This window comes from Phoca vitulina, unplaced genomic scaffold, assembly GCF_004348235.1.
Source record: "Phoca vitulina isolate PV1807 unplaced genomic scaffold, GSC_HSeal_1.0 scaffold3, whole genome shotgun sequence".
Lineage (NCBI taxonomy): Eukaryota > Metazoa > Chordata > Mammalia > Carnivora > Phocidae > Phoca > Phoca vitulina.
This window is the reverse complement of record NW_022589706.1, coordinates 35,281,411-35,299,763: the sequence shown is the minus strand read 5'-3', so window position 1 is coordinate 35,299,763 and position 18,353 is coordinate 35,281,411. Positions and strand designations below refer to the sequence as shown.

The window sequence follows — 18,353 nt, the reverse complement described above, 5'->3', positions numbered from 1 at the left end:
CAGAATTGTCTTTTTAGACACGATGTGCTATTTTGGGACCTGTCAGTAAATAAAACAGCAGACAGATAGCCAGCGGTCTTGAAAGGTTCAAGACCTTAAAGGTCACAGCAGCAACGACAGATCATCTGTAACCAAAAGTCAAGGAAAGCACATCAGCTGAATAAAGACACAGTTAAATTATGGAACTCCCCTAACATCTTGTCCATATATTTTTGTAGTTCTAGTGATGCACATAAGAACCAACATGTCAAAAACACTTTGAATGTTGGAAATCATGTAAGGAATAGGTGCAAAGGTAGTGACATTAGTCTTTTTGCCCCCTTGTCAAAGCTGGTACTGAAACAGGAAATGCTTTCACTTTTGTTAAATGGTTAAATCAATTTAAAAAATACATACTGGTTTATATAAAATGCACTGGGTAAATGATCTTTTAAAATATAAAGACTTTCAAAAATTCATGACCCCCCCCAACAGTGAATGATTTTTACTATCCAAGATGTAATACCACATGTTAAAACCAATATAAACATCGGTTACAACCGGTTTTATTACATCTATCATATTTATTACAACCTGTTATTTTTTTTCTTAACCTCTGTGCCCAATGTGGGGCTCAAACTCACGACCCCGAGATCGAGCGTCACGTGCTCCACCAACTGAACCAGCCAGGTGCCCTTATCACCTTATCAAGAGTATTTAAAGATGACTGGTAGTCTACTGAATTGAGAACTTGAAGTATTAACTGCCTTTAACTACTAAGTTTAACATTTGCAAATCTTTAAGAGAAGCTACTCCTATCATCAGACATATCTTTACAGCCAATTAAATGCCCTTTTTGTTACTTAACATACAAATAGATCCTTTTAAGGTATATTTATTTGTTTTAGGTCATCAACATGTCTGAGGAACTAGCCCAGCTGGAAAATATCCTCAAAGAAGCAGAGTCTGCTTCAGAAAATGAAGAAATTGACCTTTCCAAAGCCGCACAAACCACTATAGAAACTGCCATTCATTCATTAATTGAAACTTTGAAAAATAAGGAATTTATATCAGCTGTCGCACAAGTAAAAGCTTTCAGGTAAAATGTGAAGGGATTTCCTACCTCTCCACCTAGACTGGGATTTTACAATGACTGGGTTTGGGCTTTCGATTTGATGTTTCAGTATTCCGTCTTTATGAAAGCATGACTGGTATTTTCTACAGCTATCACTGAAATGACACCACTTTTAGACTTTGTTCACTCCTCTACTTTGGGTAATACATTTGCTCAAATATTAAAACAGATCCTCAATGATTCACAAGGAAATTTTGTTATAGGTATTAATTTAAAATGTAGCTAACTTTAATAATTGCTTGAGTCTCAGGACTTAAAAATATTGTGTATTTCAGATCTCTCTGGCCCAGTGATATCTTCGGCAGCTGTGAAGACGACCCTGTGCAGACGCTGTTACACATATATTTCCATCATCAGACGCTGGGCCAGACGGGAAGCTTTGCGGTTATAGGCTCTGACCTGGACATGTCAGAAGCCAACTACAAATTGATGGAACTTAATCTAGAAATAAGAGAGTCTCTACGCATGGTGCAATCACACCAGCTTTTAGCACAGGCCAAACCAATTGGAAATTTGGTGAGCACTGGATTCTGAGAAACTTCAGGCATTTAGGGAAGAAACAAACCTGAAGATGATGAAGAATATTACCAGGCACCTTTTATGAACCCTTGCAGTTCACAGATAACTTCCTGGCAGCATCCACAACACGAGTAACTATTGTCCAACTTCTATCGAGATAAAGAACGTCAAAATCAAAGATCTGAAGAAAATTCTAACAGCTGCCAATACCTCTCACAATTAACTCTATGAAGAAGGAATTTTTTAATTATTACTTAACCTATGTGAAAAGAAAAGGGCTAAAAGTGATGCATACATTACTTTCTGGAGAAAGAAGAGAATTCCCAGACTGTTTGCAATAATGGCCTCTAATACGGAGACAATGGAAAGCAGGTGACATGAGGCTAAAATCCAGGCTCGTTCATTTTAGCTGAAGACCTGCAAAGCTGTGTGGATTTCCAGCAGCCAGAAGCATACTCTACAGTTGATGCTTAATCATCTACATGAAGAACCTTCAGTCGGATAGACACACACAGAAAGACTTCTTTGCAAAAACCATTGATTTTTTTTTCAACACCTGGGATAAGGGCGTGGGTGTTTTGTTTTTTAGTCTGTATAAGGGATTACGTGTGCGTGAGCTGGGATGTGTGAGTATGTGATAGTCCTATTTTCAAGGTATGGATGTTTGGGGATAACGTGTCAGAGCATGCCTGAAAGAGCACTGCAAGATTATTTTTGAAGAAATTTTATTTTATTAGCTCTAACTCTTCATAGTGTGTAAATGTTAGAACATTTTAATACTATTTTAAAGCTGGGCTTTCCCGGTATTTTGAAAAGAAATAATATATCTGTTAATGTTATTGGAATGCTGCTCAGTTCTCTGATCAGTGCTTACGGGACGATTGTTGATAACTAACCAAAGTAGATGCCTGCAGAGACTTAAAAATGTAAAATAAAGATGTATGCTGCCCGGCAGCTCTTCTCCTTAGAAACGTTAACTTATTTTACTCCATAATTATTATAGAAACTGTATAGATTAAAACCAGTATTGTACATTTTTGCAATGCACTGTTAGACAAGAACAGGTGTACAAAGCTAAAGAAAAGATTGTGGTCACTGATGGTAGAATACATGACTTGCGGGCTCCGAAGTCTGCAGAAAATTCAAGAAGAGAGATGCAAACACATTTTTCTATGTTTATTCAGGACTCATGTGTCTCACCCAGAAGGAACCTGGGGCTATGGGGGAAAATGAAAGGAAGCCTGAAGACTGACTACCAACACATGCAATATACTTAACTCCTGTCGAAGTCTGTAGCATAACATGAACTGGATTCTGTCCTTTTTTAAATAGCATTTTGTAAAAGAAATGAATGTAGTCCCACAATTCCTCTGATTTGAAAGGAACACCTTGTATTTTTTATAGGCATCTCTTATCCACTGTGACTTTTCTTTTAAACGGGGCTCTGTGCCTCCAGAGTTTAGAATGTAGAAATGAAATGCTTAGCTTTGCCTTTTCTTGGGGGTGTGGACCCTGCCAGAAATGTAATTATGCTCAAGTGCATTAATTGAAGGCACTGTGCACGCCATTGGACTGCTGACTAGAGTTATGTTACCTGTAAAATCCATAACTGGTCACAGCACATTCATAATCACTGTATTTTTTGACCCTGATAAAACACACACAAATTATTTTAATGGTGTTCTGGTACTGTAAATGGTGTCCTTTAAATTATTTAATAACTTTTAGGTGTGGGGCAGGAAGAGAGGGATGGTGTCCAGAGACACCCCACACTTTATATCCTATCGTACCATCCCCTATTTTCTCACCCTCCTTATATCCTTTTTGTTAAAATAAAAAGCATTGTAGCTGTTGATCTGTGTTGTATTTTAAGGATGAATGATGATTGTGTGCATCATGCAGAAACTTTTCAAATATTATCCTCATTCTTAAACATACCTTCCCGAAAAGGGGGAGAACAAAGTTGAGAACAGATTAGGTTGACTAATTCATTACCCAAACCAAACCTTTGAACAGTTGAAATTTCCTATTCATGTTTATGTAGCTAAGTTAATAAGATAAATACACCTACAGAAAGCAAAAATGCAAATATAAAGTAAGTAGGATTGTCCTTTTGCAATTGAGTTTTCCTAAAACCTATACTAGTTTGCTCCTCTGAATCCAAAGTTTGCATTTAACAAAATATACCAGATGCTTAATTTATTAAATACCCTGTGTAGTTCCAAACAGAGCCATTTGTGCTCATACAGCCTTTTTCTTTTGCCCACTAAGTTGATCATTTTTTTAAATAGTAATACTAGCTTGTAAAATAACACCAAGAGAAGAGAGCTGGAAGTTTTTTCATTCTGCTTCTAAAATAGGAAGCCAAAAGCTTTTTTTTTTAAACACAATTTAGAAACTGTTTTCTACTTTCAGTGATATAGAGGGTGTGATACAACCCACAATCTACCATAAATTTAGGAAATAAACATTCTCTTGGAACAAACTCACCAAAGCCAGAGTAAGTTTTCCTCATTTAGGTCCAAGTGAACTGCTCACACACCACGCCAGCATAATCTAAATGAAAAGAAAGAAGATACTAGAATCAATGTAATTGTACTTGATGGCATTCTAAAATTTTTTCCAAAGTAATCCACTGTCACCTTAGCAAATGTAGGAAATGTAAAGAAAACTAGAATCACTGGAAACCAGAGATAACAGTATTCTGGGGTATTTCCTTCTAGTCAATGTCGCTCGTTAAATATACACACACACGTATACACATATACACACATTTCCTTTGTACAGTTTGACAGTGCTAATTGCTAAAATGTTAGCACAACTTTTATAACAAAGATGTTTTTGTGCCACTTTGTCCAATGCACACTAAGTAAAACCTACTTTGATCCTTGCTTTACCTCAAATGTAAAATAGGTTAGCTGCTCTATTAAGAGCTTGCCATTACTTTTCCTAAGTTTAAAGAACGATTTAACTACCCGTATTAGTAGACTTAGGACTCCCTAACAGGTGTATTTCGATTGTTCCCTTACTCAGGTGTTTACTGAGTACACTTGCATGCCATGAATCAAATAAGTGTCCTTTCCCTGTCCCTACCTTCAACCAAATCCATAGGAACAGGTGTTAGAACATCACCTTCCCCCACATCTAGAGTTGTCATCTCTTTGGTCCTACCACCATTTTACCTGGTCTTTGCAAGTCTTACTTGTTTATAGGCATCCACTGTGATTATTTATTTCTTTTTGAAGATAAATCTGTGTCCTACCACAGCTTTAAAACCTTTCAGGGAATTTGGATGACAAAGACCAGTCAGTCCTGAGCAAGGTCTAAAAAGTCCTCCCAGTCTAGGCCTACCAGTGTCACTTGCCATCATGCCCATCCCTGTCCTCCAAAGTATTCTACTACTTTGGTTTCCTTTTGGTTTGCTCTACCACTGGGCCTTTGCACATGCTACCTTGGTCTGAAAAGTTTCTCCTTCACCTAATTCAATTCACCCAAACTTCAGGTCAGCCCAAGTGTCATTTTTCAGGCAAGCCTTCCCTGACCTCCCTAAATCTGATCCCCCATTTATTATAAGCACCTAAGTAGCTCTTTCATATTATGTGACAAACTCCATGTTACCTTTTTTTAATGCAGAAAATAATGGCCATCTACCCGATGCACTGGAAGGTCCAGAAGGGCAGAGGCCACATCTGTGTTCTTCTGAAGTACAAGGCTGACTCAAGCAGTTTCCACACCTCAATTCCATCAACAAACAACACCCAGGGTGCTTGCTAAAATGCCTCACACCGAGACTGTGATTCTGAAGGGACAGGGGCCTCAGTCTGTTTTTACAAGCACCTTCCCTGGTTCATGTGGATGCAGAGGGGACTTCCCATTGCTCTAAGGGTTCTAGAGACCTCAAATTCATTCTAGGTTCTTTACATTTGTCTACACCCATGCACCCAAGAGGTTAACAAACATCTCTCTAGACTACCCTCTGAGGTCGTAAGGGTTAACTCAAATGAGAGGATTAGAAAATTGGACGGAGGCATAATTAGCACCTGGTTCCAGTTACATGATTTCTGTAACCATTAAACCAATAATCAACTCTGATACTAAAATCCCGAGGCCCTAGCCAACATGCCATCCCCCACCAGGAGCGTGCCGGGAGCAGGTCCTTAGTATTTTCTTGGGAATCATGTCGGAAGCTAGCAGGCACAGATAGGATGAGAATTCCTATGTTAGTTTGCAGTTATAGAACTGCAAGACAAAAACCCAGCCTTAACAGTCTGTTAACTAACTTGAAATCCCTAAGTACGTTTAGGAGGCCTATTTAAGTTAACTTGATCCACTGGACTTCAGGTGGTAACAGCTTAAAGAAACTGCCCTTGGCCACCCTGTTCCAGTCCCCACCTGTACCCTCCGTGAAACCGTGTAGTTCACAGCCCCCAGCCGCAGCTAGCCAGCCGCTCGGGAGCAACCCAGAGGCAGAACCCTAACTCTCCTCGTCCAGCAAGGCTGGGCTCCGCCTCCACCTCCCCCAGAAGAACGTTACTTTAATGGCTAGGTGGCTTTTCATTCGATCACTATCTTGCTTAGAAGCTTCAGCCCCACAGCCACACGGGAGCAGTAAACCTCATACTTGTGAGGCCCTCTAACAAAGTGACAGATGCAGACTGTTAGAAGAGCAGCTCTCCTAAACTTCAAAACAAAGCAAAAATACATCTTACGCAATTTATCGATTGTTTTTGCAATACTTTTATTTGAAGGCTTTGTCAAAAATACAGCCTTGCATGAAGTATTCTGAGAAGGGAGAGGCAGAAAGGAGCAGGAAAAAAAGCTAACTTGTCTGCTCCGTTAGCTCACATTCAAGTAGGACCATTGTTTTTTGGGTTTTTTTTTTAACATTCATTTAAATGATATACTTGAAGCTGAAAGTGCTGTCACAGGACAGGCGTTTGCCTTTGCATCTCCCACACAAATCTTGACGATGGGGCCTTTTAGGGTCAACGTGGCGGAGTTTTACAGCGCAGGAGCATCTAGTCTGTTTACAACTCTGAAAAACCAAAGTGAGAAGCACATACAGAAGATAAGCCTGTGGGGACTTCCTCAGACTTGTTATTTTTCTAGTCCCTTCAAACACTTCGCGAATGCACTCGACGCAAGGCCCTGTGCTGATCTTGTCCCATCCGCACCCCTTCCAGCAAGGATAGGATAGGAATAGAGGGTGCTGAACCAGCTAGTCGTGCTCTCGTGTTGCAGAAGATTCAGTTCAGACTTGGGAAGTTTCTCTTGAAACACAGGTAGAAGGAAATCTCTTTCTGCACTTGAAGGGTGGAGAAGAAACCAGCCGGGAGAGGAGTCAGACAAGGAAAGCCAAGGGGTGCCGGCTGCCAGGCGCAAGCTGCGGATGCGGCCCAGCGGCGGGGGCGGACCCTGCCTCCCCACACACACCTGCTGCCAATGACCTGAAGCGGACACCAAAAGCAAAGCAGAAACCCCTGAGGCAGGAGCACGGCATTTGAGGCATCCTACTTTAGGGCCTCACCCTACTCTGCCCTCATCTAAGGGAGTCTAAACCGTTTGCCATACTTGGGGGCTCTCTTCCTACCCTAGAGTGGAGGCTTCCAACGTCCAGCTTGAGGGCCGTACGTGGATTAGGCTGTGTCAACTGACACCTCAGGTTCCGAGACCGTGTGCTAACCGGTCATGATCTCAGGGGCCGGGATCAAGCCCCGCGTCGGGCTCCCTCCGCCTCTCCAGCTGGCCTCTGCTTGCGCTCTCTCACTCGCTCGAAAATAAAATCTTTAATAAGAACTACAGACCATTGAGCTCTTTAAAAAAAAGTTTAGTCACCTCTTTCCTTAGATTATCTAACCCGCTTCCCACAGTGCAGTGCTTAGTTAAAAGTAAACCAGCAAGGTCACTCATTAGCCATAAAGCTGGGCAGCTTAAATCTACTCTGAAACAAATCATCCTCCCTTCGCGAGCACTCAGGCAGGACTGAAACTTTCAAACCCCATGCTTATACTGAGTATCCTCAGTGGCGTATGTGCTCCAAACAAAGCATTTGGGCAGAACAGGCAGCCTCATGACAGCAGAAAGGTATTCTAGGTTTTGATTTGCTTTCCTACATTAGACTGAGTACCAGGTAAGGCAAACATTCTTCCATGTTGCGGGAGAAGGGACAGCGTCTAAAGAGGTTAACATAACCAAGACTTGCAAGGACAGAAGGAAACAAGACCGCCAAGGCCCAGTTTCCCGGTTGAGTATTACTTCCACAATCCCCACTGAAAAGCAGTCAAAACCTAGGGTCACTGGGAACCTAGCCTCTCTCAGGATCCATTCAAGAAGCTCCACCAAAACCCTCTCCCAGCTACCCAGTTCAGACACAAAGTGTGAGTATTTGATTTACTTGACAGGTGATATCCTCCACTCGGTAAGGGTTATAAGACTTCTGACAAGTTCTGCAAAACTGCTTGAAGTAAACCTGTGAGGAGAGAGGGGAAACGTGAAGCAAAACCCTCTCGACACCAATGTCAAAAAGATGCCGATTCCGCGGTTTCTTACCTTGTTGGTGCCCTGCACACACCACACGTAGGCACTTTCCCATCGGATGTTGCAGTCCTTGCAGTGATAGTAGCCATACTTCTGCTCTAAGAACTGAAGAGAAAGACACCAGCATCTAACTCACAGGATATTTAAATTAGCCTTCATTTCACAAGCTGGGAAGGACCGATTTGCTACTTAAAATTGGCAACCTCATTCCAGATCATGGAGGAAAGTGGGCTCAAGGTTTGCCCATTGGTCTCTATAATGTAGTAATTAGGTGACCTAATGGTTTAATCAAGCACACAAGCGAGCAGGAGCCTAAAAAGGTTCATGTTCCAGATCCGCTTGGTTCTTCAATTTCCAACAGTGCTAGGAATCTAAATTGCGGATAAACCAGAATTCATATTTAACATGAACTAAAGTAGTACTGTCTTATTCTTGAGCTTCTCATCTCCCCCTCCCCGTGAGAAACAGGTGTTTGGGGTTAGGCCTTTAAGTGCTCTCCAAAGTTCCTGCCAATTCTAGAGCAATTTCATAGGTGAGCAAACATTGGTCCAGGAAAGTTAGGAGGCAAGATTACACAAGGCTTAAATTACACACAGCTTCTGTCCAACTGGACTCCCTCCGCCTCTCCTCCCCTGCTCCCAACAGCCCTGGGCTGACTGTGCGAGAGACCCCAAAGGTGGCCTCCAGGGCTCGCACTACCTACCTCGGCCTTATCCACTTCTCCGCGTTACCACTGCCCCCCGCGCACTCCAGCCCTTTAGGGTCGGCCCGTGGGAGCCCACCCCACGCCTGCCCCGCTCAGGCAGCAGACACAGTGGCCCGAGTGCTTTAGCAACGCTGAGGTCCCGAATAAGGGTACTTTCTAGGAGCAAGAAAAGATCCCAAGGGAGGCACGTCAAGAGCTCTAGCTTCCAGGAGGAGCTTGGGAAGTTCGGGCAAGAATCAGGGAAGAGCTGACCAGGACCCCAGTAGTTGACGGTTAGGGCTTTTTGCCACACTGAGTTCAGAGAGGTGAGTGCGATCCTCAGGAAACGACTCTCCTGCCACCCAGTTCCCCTTAGGATGTTCTGCTGAGCACCCCTCCTAGATCGTCCAGATGAGGAATCAACACCCGACTCCGCGTCCACGGTCAGGGTTGTTGTTTTTTAAACAGTCAATGGGCTCGGAATAGGAGGGTGACCAGGGCGTCTCTCGCCAACCTGTGGGGCCCGTTTTACAATCGCCGCCAACAAGCAGGCTGCGCTCGTGGAATTCTGCGGTGGGGAAAGGCCGCTCCCCTGCCGCTGTCAGCGGCTGCGAAAAGGCACCCAGCCGTGGCCCGCCCCTAAGGAAGCCGGCCCTCCACGGGTGGCGCGCAGCCACGGGGCGAGGGGCGAGGGCCGGGAGGAGACCACGCGCCCGTGGCCGCCTGGGCCTCACCTGGAAGCGCGGCCGCTCCTTGGCCTGCTCGGGGCTCCGGGGCGACGACCTCTCGCCCGCGGCGTCCTGGGCCCGCCCCACCGGCGGGGGCTGCTCCGGACTCCGGGGCGCGCGCCGCCGGGCCGCCTCCCCTGCCCCGCTCGCCCGCGGCGGCAGCCCGGGCCCGGCGACCGGCGGCTCCCAGCTCGTCCGCACCGCGGTCTGGGCCTCGTCTTCGTCCCCTTCCTCCTCTTCGGGCCGCGGCCGTTGGGGCGACTTCCTCGCCGACCCCTCTCCCTCCTCGGGGCCCCGGGGCCTCGGAGGCGCCGGCTCCCGCTCTCCCTCCGGCGCCGCGGGCCTCTGCTCCCCAGCCGCGCTGTCGGCCCCTTCCAGGAAGGTGGTGAGGCGGCGGGAGGCCACGGGCGAGTACACGGCGACGGTGCGCGGGAAGCGCACGGGCCGCGGGGCGCCGCTCGGGGGGCTGCCCTGCTCCGGGCCCCGGCGCGCCGGCTGCGGGGACGCCGAGCCGCCGCCGCCGCCCGCACCCTCGAGGCCAGGGCCGGCCAGGGGACCGGAGTCGCGGGCCCTGCGCAGCAGCGTGCGCCGCCCCAGCGAGCACTGCACCGAGGCGTCGCGGCGCGGGTTCACCTGCACCGCCACGTCCCGGCTGCTGGCCCTGTGGGGCCGCGGGCCCAGGCCCGGGCTCACCTGCGACAGGAGGGCCATGAGCTGCGCCCGCTGGTAGCTGTCAAAGTACTCGGCGGCCGTCAGCTGCCCGCAGCCCGGGAAAGAGGACGCGGCCGCCCCGGCAGAGGAGGACGACGAGGAGGACGACGCGGGAGCGTAGCCCCCGCCCCGGTGTCGCCAGCCGCCCCCGCCCGCCGCGCCCTTGCTCTTGGCGGCCGGCGGGTAGGGGTACGGGTACGAGTAGGGGACGCACGCCGGGTACATGTAACCGTCCAGCACCTCATCCCCCACGGCAGCCATAAGCGCAGCCCGGGCCGCTCCCGAAGCCGCCCTGCCCTAAATAGGCAGCCCTGCGGAGGCAGCCGGCCGCCGACCGCCCCCCCCACGCCGCTCCCCTCGCTGCGCGGCCCCCCGCACCCTGCCCGTCGCCGGCTCGGGTCCCGGAGTCCCCGCCTAGGCGGCCTGTCCCTGACCTTCTCGGTGGGGAAATTTTCCACACCCGGAGGTCGGCACAAACACCCTTCGGTGATGGGGAAAGACTGCTTTCTTTGTGCTGCAGGAACTGATTTGTGAGTGAGCCCGCCGGAGGTGAAGAGGATACCAGCAAAAGAGCGCAATCACCGGGATTAGCCGAGCCAGGTGGTCCCCGGGCCTTGATGATTCCACGTGCCTGCGCCGCCCGGGAAGCTGAGGCGAAGCTGGGTGCCTCTGTCTGGCTAGTGAGCAAAAATGCACAGGTTTGGGGGAACTGTTTTGGGTCTGTTACCTATGATCTCAGATTCTAGTTTCATTATTTCAGAACTGCTCTGAAAAGTCCGCCCCTGGCACCCTTTCGGGAACTCCATAGGGAAAGCACTCGAAGGCATCCGTATCTAGGCTAATTGTTTTCTCCCCTGGAGCACGTCCTCCCCTCCCCTCCACCCCCCACCTCAAGCGAGTACCACGAGGTATTGGTGTCTTTTGGGGTGGAGAGTACTAAAATTCTCCTAACCAAATTATCCCTCCAAAAGATAACTGATTGGCGATGTGTCGACATAAATGCAAAAACCAAATCAGTCCCCAACTGAGAAGAAAATGCCTTGTTCCCTGGAAGAATGTTAGTTGTCCATTATTAATCGACATCAGATACACATTAATGTACTTTTTGTGTTGACTTGACACAGGTTTGACAATAAAATACTGTATTTCATTGCTTAGTTGACCTGTTTTGGGATTTTTTTTTTTAATACAGCTCAAAATTCAACACTGTCTGGTATTCCTAAGTTGAGCAAGCACTTGGTTTTTTTACAATTACATTAAACTCAATTATGCTTTACAAATTGCTTTCAAATTATGCTTTACAAAAAAAAATAGCATGTTTTTACTCATATAAGATAGTGCACCAGAATTCTACATTTCCAAGACCCTGTTTTCTAGGAGTTTACATATTTGAAACATAGAAATTGGTAATGGTAAAAACCAAAGAGCACATTTAACATGTTCTGGCTTAACTCTAGCAGTCCCAGGTGCAAGTTATATTATGACACTGATTTGTAATTTGGGAAAAGGCTTGGTTAATACACCAATGCAACCTTACAATGGGAAGATCATAATTGTGACACGTATGATAATGTGAACCATTTGTTATCCTTTATGTAAACCATATTCACTACCACAGACCATAACGATGAAGTAATATTTCAGCAAGATAGAAGCGCCTCTGTATCTTCACGTTCAGAGAGAAGTCTGAGTGGTTTCCATCATAATTAAATTATCAGCTTTCACTGTGCCATAGGAAGTGTCTGCCATTTCCTCTTCTTTTAGTTTCTTATAAGAAATATCTGTATCTTCATCTTCATCTAGAGGATCTCGCTTGTGTGATATTTTCCTTCCATACACTTTATATATTAAAACCAAAATCCCTGCTTCTGCAGACTGGAAAAGGGCATAAAGCAAGGGAAACATGTACATACTTCCGATGAATTGCGGTGGGAAGGCCAGTTTCAGAATGGCAGTACAGAGCTGCACATTCTGACTACCCGTTTCCAGGCATACGGTCCTCTTGCAGTTGGCTGGAAGATGGAAGAGAGTAGCTAAGCCGTAGCCTGAGGCATAGCCTGCCAAAGGCATGAAAATTGCTATCATGTAAACACTTGCAGGAATACTCAACAGCAGTTCAGGTCCTAACATAGTGCCAGTCATTATGAAAAGGACCACCAGCGTCACTAGCAGAGACCACAGGGAAACCTAGTAATAGAAAATGAACAGACAAACCATCAAAAATAGGATAGTTGATACGGAATTCAGGCAAGCGAATCCTAGGCTCTTGCAAGAAGAGACACATCTAGGCTCACCTCCCACACAATGGAGATCTTTGCCACAGCAGTCTTTGACAAAGTACTTCTGAGGATGGGTAGGTCCGCCTTCAGGATGAGTCCGGGTCCTTGTTGGACAGTTCTAATTGTTTGGAGGCCTGTCCTTACGACAAGTGACAATCTGCCTTCCCTAACAACTAGCCATTATCTTGGATAGACGCTCAGGAGCAGCATAGACCAGACTCTTGTTTGTTTGTTTGTTTAATTAACTTATTTATTTATTTGACTCCTATTTAAAAAACAGGAGCAGAAGGGCACCTGGGTGGCTCAGTCGGTTAGGTGTCTGCCTTTGGCTCAGGTCATGATCCAGGGTCCTGGAATCGAGTCCTGCATTGGGCTCCTTGGTCAGGGGGGAGGCCTGCTTCTCCCTCTGCCCCTCCCCCCTGCTCGTCATTCCCTCTCTTGCTCTCTCTCTCGAATAAATAAAATCTTTAAAAAATAAATAAAAAGTAAAAAACAGGAGGGGAGGGGCGCCTGGTGGCTTAGTCGGTTGAGCATCGACTCTTGATTTTAGCTCAGGTCATGATCTCACGGATCAAGCTTGGCAGTGGGCTCCTTAATGAGCATGGCGCCTGCTTGAGGTTCTCCCTCTCTCTCTGCCCACCCCCTCTTCTTCTCTTTCTCTCTCTCTCTAAAACAAAACAAAACAAAACAAAACAAAACAAAAGAAACAAACAAAAAACAGGAGGGGAAGGCTACTCTTCTTCAGGTAGATGTCTCCAGACTTTCATGTAACTCTGTGGTGGGAGTCCTGATGGTTCTGAACATGTGTTTAATTTGTGCGTGTACCTCTTAAAAACAGCAGTTAGAATTGAGCTCAACACACCAGGTCTGGTCTGATGAACAGAGTGGGCAAATGAACATTACCTTCCCTGAACAGGACCCCATGTTTTCCATAAGAAATTAGTTCTGGTTTTACACGTGATATAAAAAGCTATTAAAATTTATGAAACTTACATGTGATATTTTCAAACTTCAAAATACTTTGTATTTCAGAGAATTGATAGCAATATTGAAACAATTACCAACTCAGATTATGTAAATGAAAAATGTAAACAGAAGTGAGAAATTCTTTGTAATTCTGAACATCCCCTTTTCAATCTGTTCATGAGAAAACTCCCACCTGTAAATCTCTAATGATGCTAAAAACTCTTACATCTAATAGATGGATTTTAAATACAGCACAGCTGACTCTGTATGAGACACCGCACCATCTTGATGTCTGACTGCTACATCTCACTCATTCAAGTAAGACAAGCTGCGTAAATAGTAAGGTGGAAACCTAAAAATTCCTCTCCTAGTTCTCCCTCAGATTAGTAGTTAGCTAGTTTTTGTTTTTGTTTTTTTTTAATGGGGGTGGGGGTTGGGAGGTGTCTGTGAAGGAAACCAGAGATCCAGAAGAACAGTTTAAGTGTTGCCTCTGGTTTGCTGGGCATCTGGGGGAAACCCCTTTGGAGTCTGTGGGATTGGCATATACTTCATACTCTTTTAAAAATTATTTAAAATTTATCTGGGCTGGACAAAAAGTCTACGCTAGAGGGTGCTGAAATTAGTATATAAAGTACTCAAGCTACAAAGGTACAACAGGCCGAAACCAAACTATTATAAATCAAAACTTTTTTTAAGTACTCTACACCCAACGTGGGGCTCGAACTCATGACCCAGACATTAAGAGTTGGAGGCTCCACTGACTGAGCCGGCCGGGCGCCCCTGGGGTTTTCTTATATTAAGATGTGTGTCCACATCAAAAGCTTTGACAGGAAATCTGATTCTTCATTGTAAAAATATTGGCTCCAAAATTTCTTTTGAACTATTTTAAATCATTTGGGTGAGCACTGACACTGAAGAATCATTTTACAGTGTTTGCAAAAGTGTAAAAGTGTTACATAGCATACTTTATGAGTTAGGAGTAGGAACAGGTTCACCCTAAATTCAAAGTGAGCCAATCTTACCGAATTGTCTATTACTTAAATATATTTATCTGTTTTTAGCATGGGAATAGATTATTTGATTGACTTTCTCTTAGAATTCCTAGGTGTTTTTTTGGTTTTTTTTTAAGATTTTATGTATTTGACAGAGAGAGACACAGCGAGAGAAGGAACACAAGCAGGGGGAGTGGGAGAGGGAGAAGCAGGCTTCCCGCAGAGCAGGGAGCCCGATGCGGGGCTGGATCCCAGGGCCCTGGGATCATGACCTGAGCCAAAGGCAGACGCTTAACGACTGAGCCACCCAGGCGCCCCTAGAATTCCTAGGTTTTATAGTATTAGCTTAATAGTATCAGCTTCATGATTAAGCTTAATGTGTTCTTAATGCATTTCAAGATTATTTGTAGGTATATATGTAATATATAAAATATATGTATATTTACATGTATATATAAATTTATTATATTCAAAATATGTTTATTATATATATATTTTTTAAAGATTTATTTATTTATTTATTTGACAGAGAGAGAGAGAGAGAGAGACAGTGAGAGAGGGAACACAAGCAAGGGGAGAGGGAGAGGGAGAAGCAGGCTTCCCGCTGAGCAGGGAGCCCCATGCGGGACTCGATCCCAGGACCCTGGGATCATGACCTGAGCCGAAGGCAGCCGCTTAATGACTGAGCCACCCAGGCGCCCCAATGTATGTTTATTATAGAGCACAATTTTTTTACTCAAGACTGGATATATGTGTATAAAAGAACCCTTTATTTTTCATATTAATAAAAGTTAGCTTCTCTGAATAATCAGATTTTAGATTCATCTATTATTTATTTAAAATTAACTTATTTAATTAATATAAGTAAAACACAAAAGATTATGTCTTCTTAAATCTACATAATTGAAACATTGGAGAAACTCTTTTCACTTGTCTAAATGAATTTGCCTGTTCATTAACAGTAATTACTTATGTATTTTGAGTAACTTCCTAAAATGAGAGTCCTATTCATGGTTTACTCTTATTTACTATTTTTGAGTTTTCAAAGAAAGCTCAGTTGACAAATATTTAATTTTTTCTCCAGTCAACTTTACAAAATCTCTACTTCTCAAAAAACACCAGTTGTTTTTTTTAATAAAGCAATACTGGAAATAGTACACAAAATAATAGGACTTCTCATCCTTTCACTAGCTTTAGAAACCATATGCAGTACTGCAATGGGGAAGGAAAACCACACAGATTTACTTATGGTTATATATTCTGCATTATTTATCCAGGACCCAATCTTATTTTGTGCTTTAAAGTCAATATTTTGTGTATTCTATTGCCTCAATGTGATTTTTAAATTACTTTGGTCTTATTAGTGTCAACTTATTTTTAGAAAATTAATAAAACATTTTAAAGGAAATATCTACAGAGTTTCTAAGAATTAGAGTTCCACTTTTTAAAAAGATAGTAATACATTTCTAAAATACTGGACAAATTCAATTCATATAATTTTATTTCATCTGCTTTGATTCTTAATGATGCAAGATTTGTTAGTGGAAAATATGTTGCCAATTAATGGCACTGATATCTCTTTCCCCTGTGATATATTTCCTCCTGTGAATTTGTCTTAATTAAAGCTATGAGTTTTTGGAATGCCAAAAGACAGAAGTTATCTTTGTGGCACAAACTTTTTTTTTTTTTAAAGTTTATCCATGCAAGGGCTGCCAAGTTTTCTTCCTTATCCCTCTTTCCCAAATTTCTTAGCATTTCAGCCAGGGGTCAGAGACCAAGGACTCTCTAAATACACTAAGTACATGAAAGGAAGAGCGACCTCACCTTCACAATGTAGTCCGCCACCCGGTTGTATTTGTACCGAATGAAGACCCCCAAGCCAATAGGGATGAGAGTGCTGCAGAGAGTCAGGGTCACGGCCCCCAGCGGTAGTAACTGCACCAGGGGGGTGTTGATCCAAGCGCGGCTATAGATCCACAGGCACAGGGGCATCAAGATTAGGGCCAGAAGCGTAGAGGAGATGGTCATGATGATGCTGCAGAAAAGGGAATGAACAGAATTCAGAATGGGCTCTGTGCCAAGAATCTCCTTTGCACATTGGGTAACCTCTCTCTTGCACATTGGGTAGAGGAGAAAAGGACTGCAAGTCTGGAGCTTGAAGTGTGGGGAGAACCCACTTCATCCAGGGAACTGCCAAGAGAACAGCACCTCTAAGCCCAACTGAAACAGGAACCCCAGATTTGGGGGCAGGGGGAATCTGAGAACTGTTGCCCCGGCTTTATAAAGCCTATTGAGCTGGCTACAGTCTGTCTGGATGATTCTGAGGGCAAGGAACATCCTTCTTTTTTAGTCCTCCAAAGCACCCTGTTAGACATGGCAAAGCTGCTGAACACGACTTGTTGGACTGAACTCAATTATATTGTCCTCTATATGAGATCACTTTCTTTATTGGGGCCAAGAGCCTTATTTTGCTTTTGCGTTTCCGGCGAGACCTAGCTTCAGGCTTCCCAGTTCCCTTTGTCTTCCAGAGGCCGGAGACCTCCGCTGACAGCCCAGCCCTCAGGGAAGATGGTCGGAGGGCCGTCAGAGCAGCTGCCCGTCTAGGTCTTTCCCCCTACAGCACTACCTCCTCCCATCTGCCTTGACTTCGAAAGCCCGGGCGTCACCTCTTCCTGCGCTCTCTCCAACCGCCTCTCCTTCCTCTCTGCTGCGTCTCGAACCCGCGGCTCAGCGTGGCTGCTTGGGGTGCGAGAGATGCCCAAGGACCAGACAGCTCCGTACCTGAGGTTCATGTCGCCGTCCACCAGCAGGGACATGAGGTTGGAGAGATTCCCGCCGGGACAGCAGCCACACAGGAGCACGGCCACGGCGGCCACCTCGTTCAGCGAGAAGGCCAGGGCCAGCAGGAAGGCCAGCAGCGGCAGCAAGCCGAACTGGCAGAGCGCGGCCAGCAGCGCGCCCACGGGCCGGCGGACGTGCTCCCCGAAGTGGTTCACGTCCACCGTGCAGCCCAGGCCCAGCATGGTGATGCACAGGGCGGCGCCCACGAACACGTTCAGCCCGTGGTTCAGCGGCGTGTCCCAGAACGGGGTCTGGGGGTGCGCCCAGGGGTGGGGGAACAGGGACGGGCCCAGGCTGGCCGCGCCGCCCGCCGAGCCGCCCGCCGTCGGCTCCGAGGTGGGCGTGGGGCCGGGGCTGAAACCGACGCCGGGACTGGGCGCGAGACTGAGCCCGGGGCCGGGGCCGGCGCTGGAGGTGGGGGCGACGGGCAGGTCCGAGCCGGGGCGCAGGCTGCTGGCATTGGGCGACAGCGTGTAGTTGTCCGGCTGCAGCGAGGACGGGGCGAAGAGCAGCGTCGCGTTGTCGGGGCCGTCCATGGCGCTGGGGCGGGAGGCTGCGGGTCTGCGGTTCCCGGGCCCCGCGCGTCTCTCCCCCGGTCCTGCGGTCGCCGCCGCCGCCGTCCGCCCGCCCGTCGGTCCGCAGCCCGGGCTGCGCGGCGCTGACGTCTCCGCGGCGTCGGGTGCGGCGTGGGGGGTGGGGGTGGGGTCCTCGGCAGGCGGCACTTAGAGCGCAGCCCCCCAGGGTGAAGGCAATCGCCGTGCCCCCGCGCCCGGCAGGCCCCGCCCCACCGCCGGTCCCTCCTTTTAATCACCAGTAAGTGGTTCTGTGAGAGTGTAGCCAGGGGCGGAACAAAGACCTGACAAAGGACGAGAAGAAGAAAAACCGTGCCTGGCTGCCGATCAAGTTCTCTGATGGGCTCTGCCTCTTTCATAATGAAATCTGGAGACCCAGACACGGGGGGGGGGGGGGGGGGGGGGGGGA

At 46.4% G+C, this 18,353-nt stretch overlaps 3 protein-coding genes across 11 annotated transcripts in view; 1 reads left to right on the top strand and 2 right to left on the bottom strand.

Moving 5' to 3' along the window:
- The window catches only part of FRYL (FRY like transcription coactivator), a 254,467-nt gene extending 251,177 nt beyond the window's left edge, over window positions 1-3,290 (top strand). For 8 of the 9 annotated variants that reach the window (XM_032400333.1, XM_032400332.1, XM_032400322.1 and 5 more), the window contains 2 exons: window positions 888-1,078; window positions 1,390-3,290. In XM_032400333.1, the coding sequence (XP_032256224.1) occupies window positions 888-1,078; window positions 1,390-1,648 (450 nt within the window). In that variant the 3' untranslated portion in view covers window positions 1,649-3,290. The remainder of the gene's footprint in view (window positions 1-887; window positions 1,079-1,389) is intronic. The other variant, XM_032400328.1, reaches the window with a different exon arrangement.
- A 3,221-nt stretch (window positions 3,291-6,511) lies between these two features.
- On the bottom strand, window positions 6,512-10,555 carry ZAR1 (zygote arrest 1). The gene is made up of 4 exons (XM_032397900.1): window positions 9,590-10,555; window positions 8,183-8,275; window positions 8,028-8,102; window positions 6,512-6,668 (listed from the first exon to the last, which is right to left on the bottom strand). Exons 1-4 carry the CDS (start codon window positions 10,553-10,555, stop codon window positions 6,525-6,527), a joined length of 1,278 nt encoding a protein of 425 aa, XP_032253791.1. The 3' UTR covers window positions 6,512-6,524.
- A 912-nt stretch (window positions 10,556-11,467) lies between these two features.
- Window positions 11,468-17,948, bottom strand: SLC10A4 (solute carrier family 10 member 4). Its single transcript, XM_032397889.1, has 3 exons — window positions 17,313-17,948; window positions 16,356-16,566; window positions 11,468-12,481 (listed from the first exon to the last, which is right to left on the bottom strand). The coding sequence occupies exons 1-3, from the start codon at window positions 17,906-17,908 to the stop codon at window positions 11,969-11,971; spliced, it is 1,320 nt and encodes a 439-aa protein (XP_032253780.1). The 5' UTR covers window positions 17,909-17,948; the 3' UTR covers window positions 11,468-11,968.
- Between the last annotated feature and the right edge of the window lie 405 nt (window positions 17,949-18,353).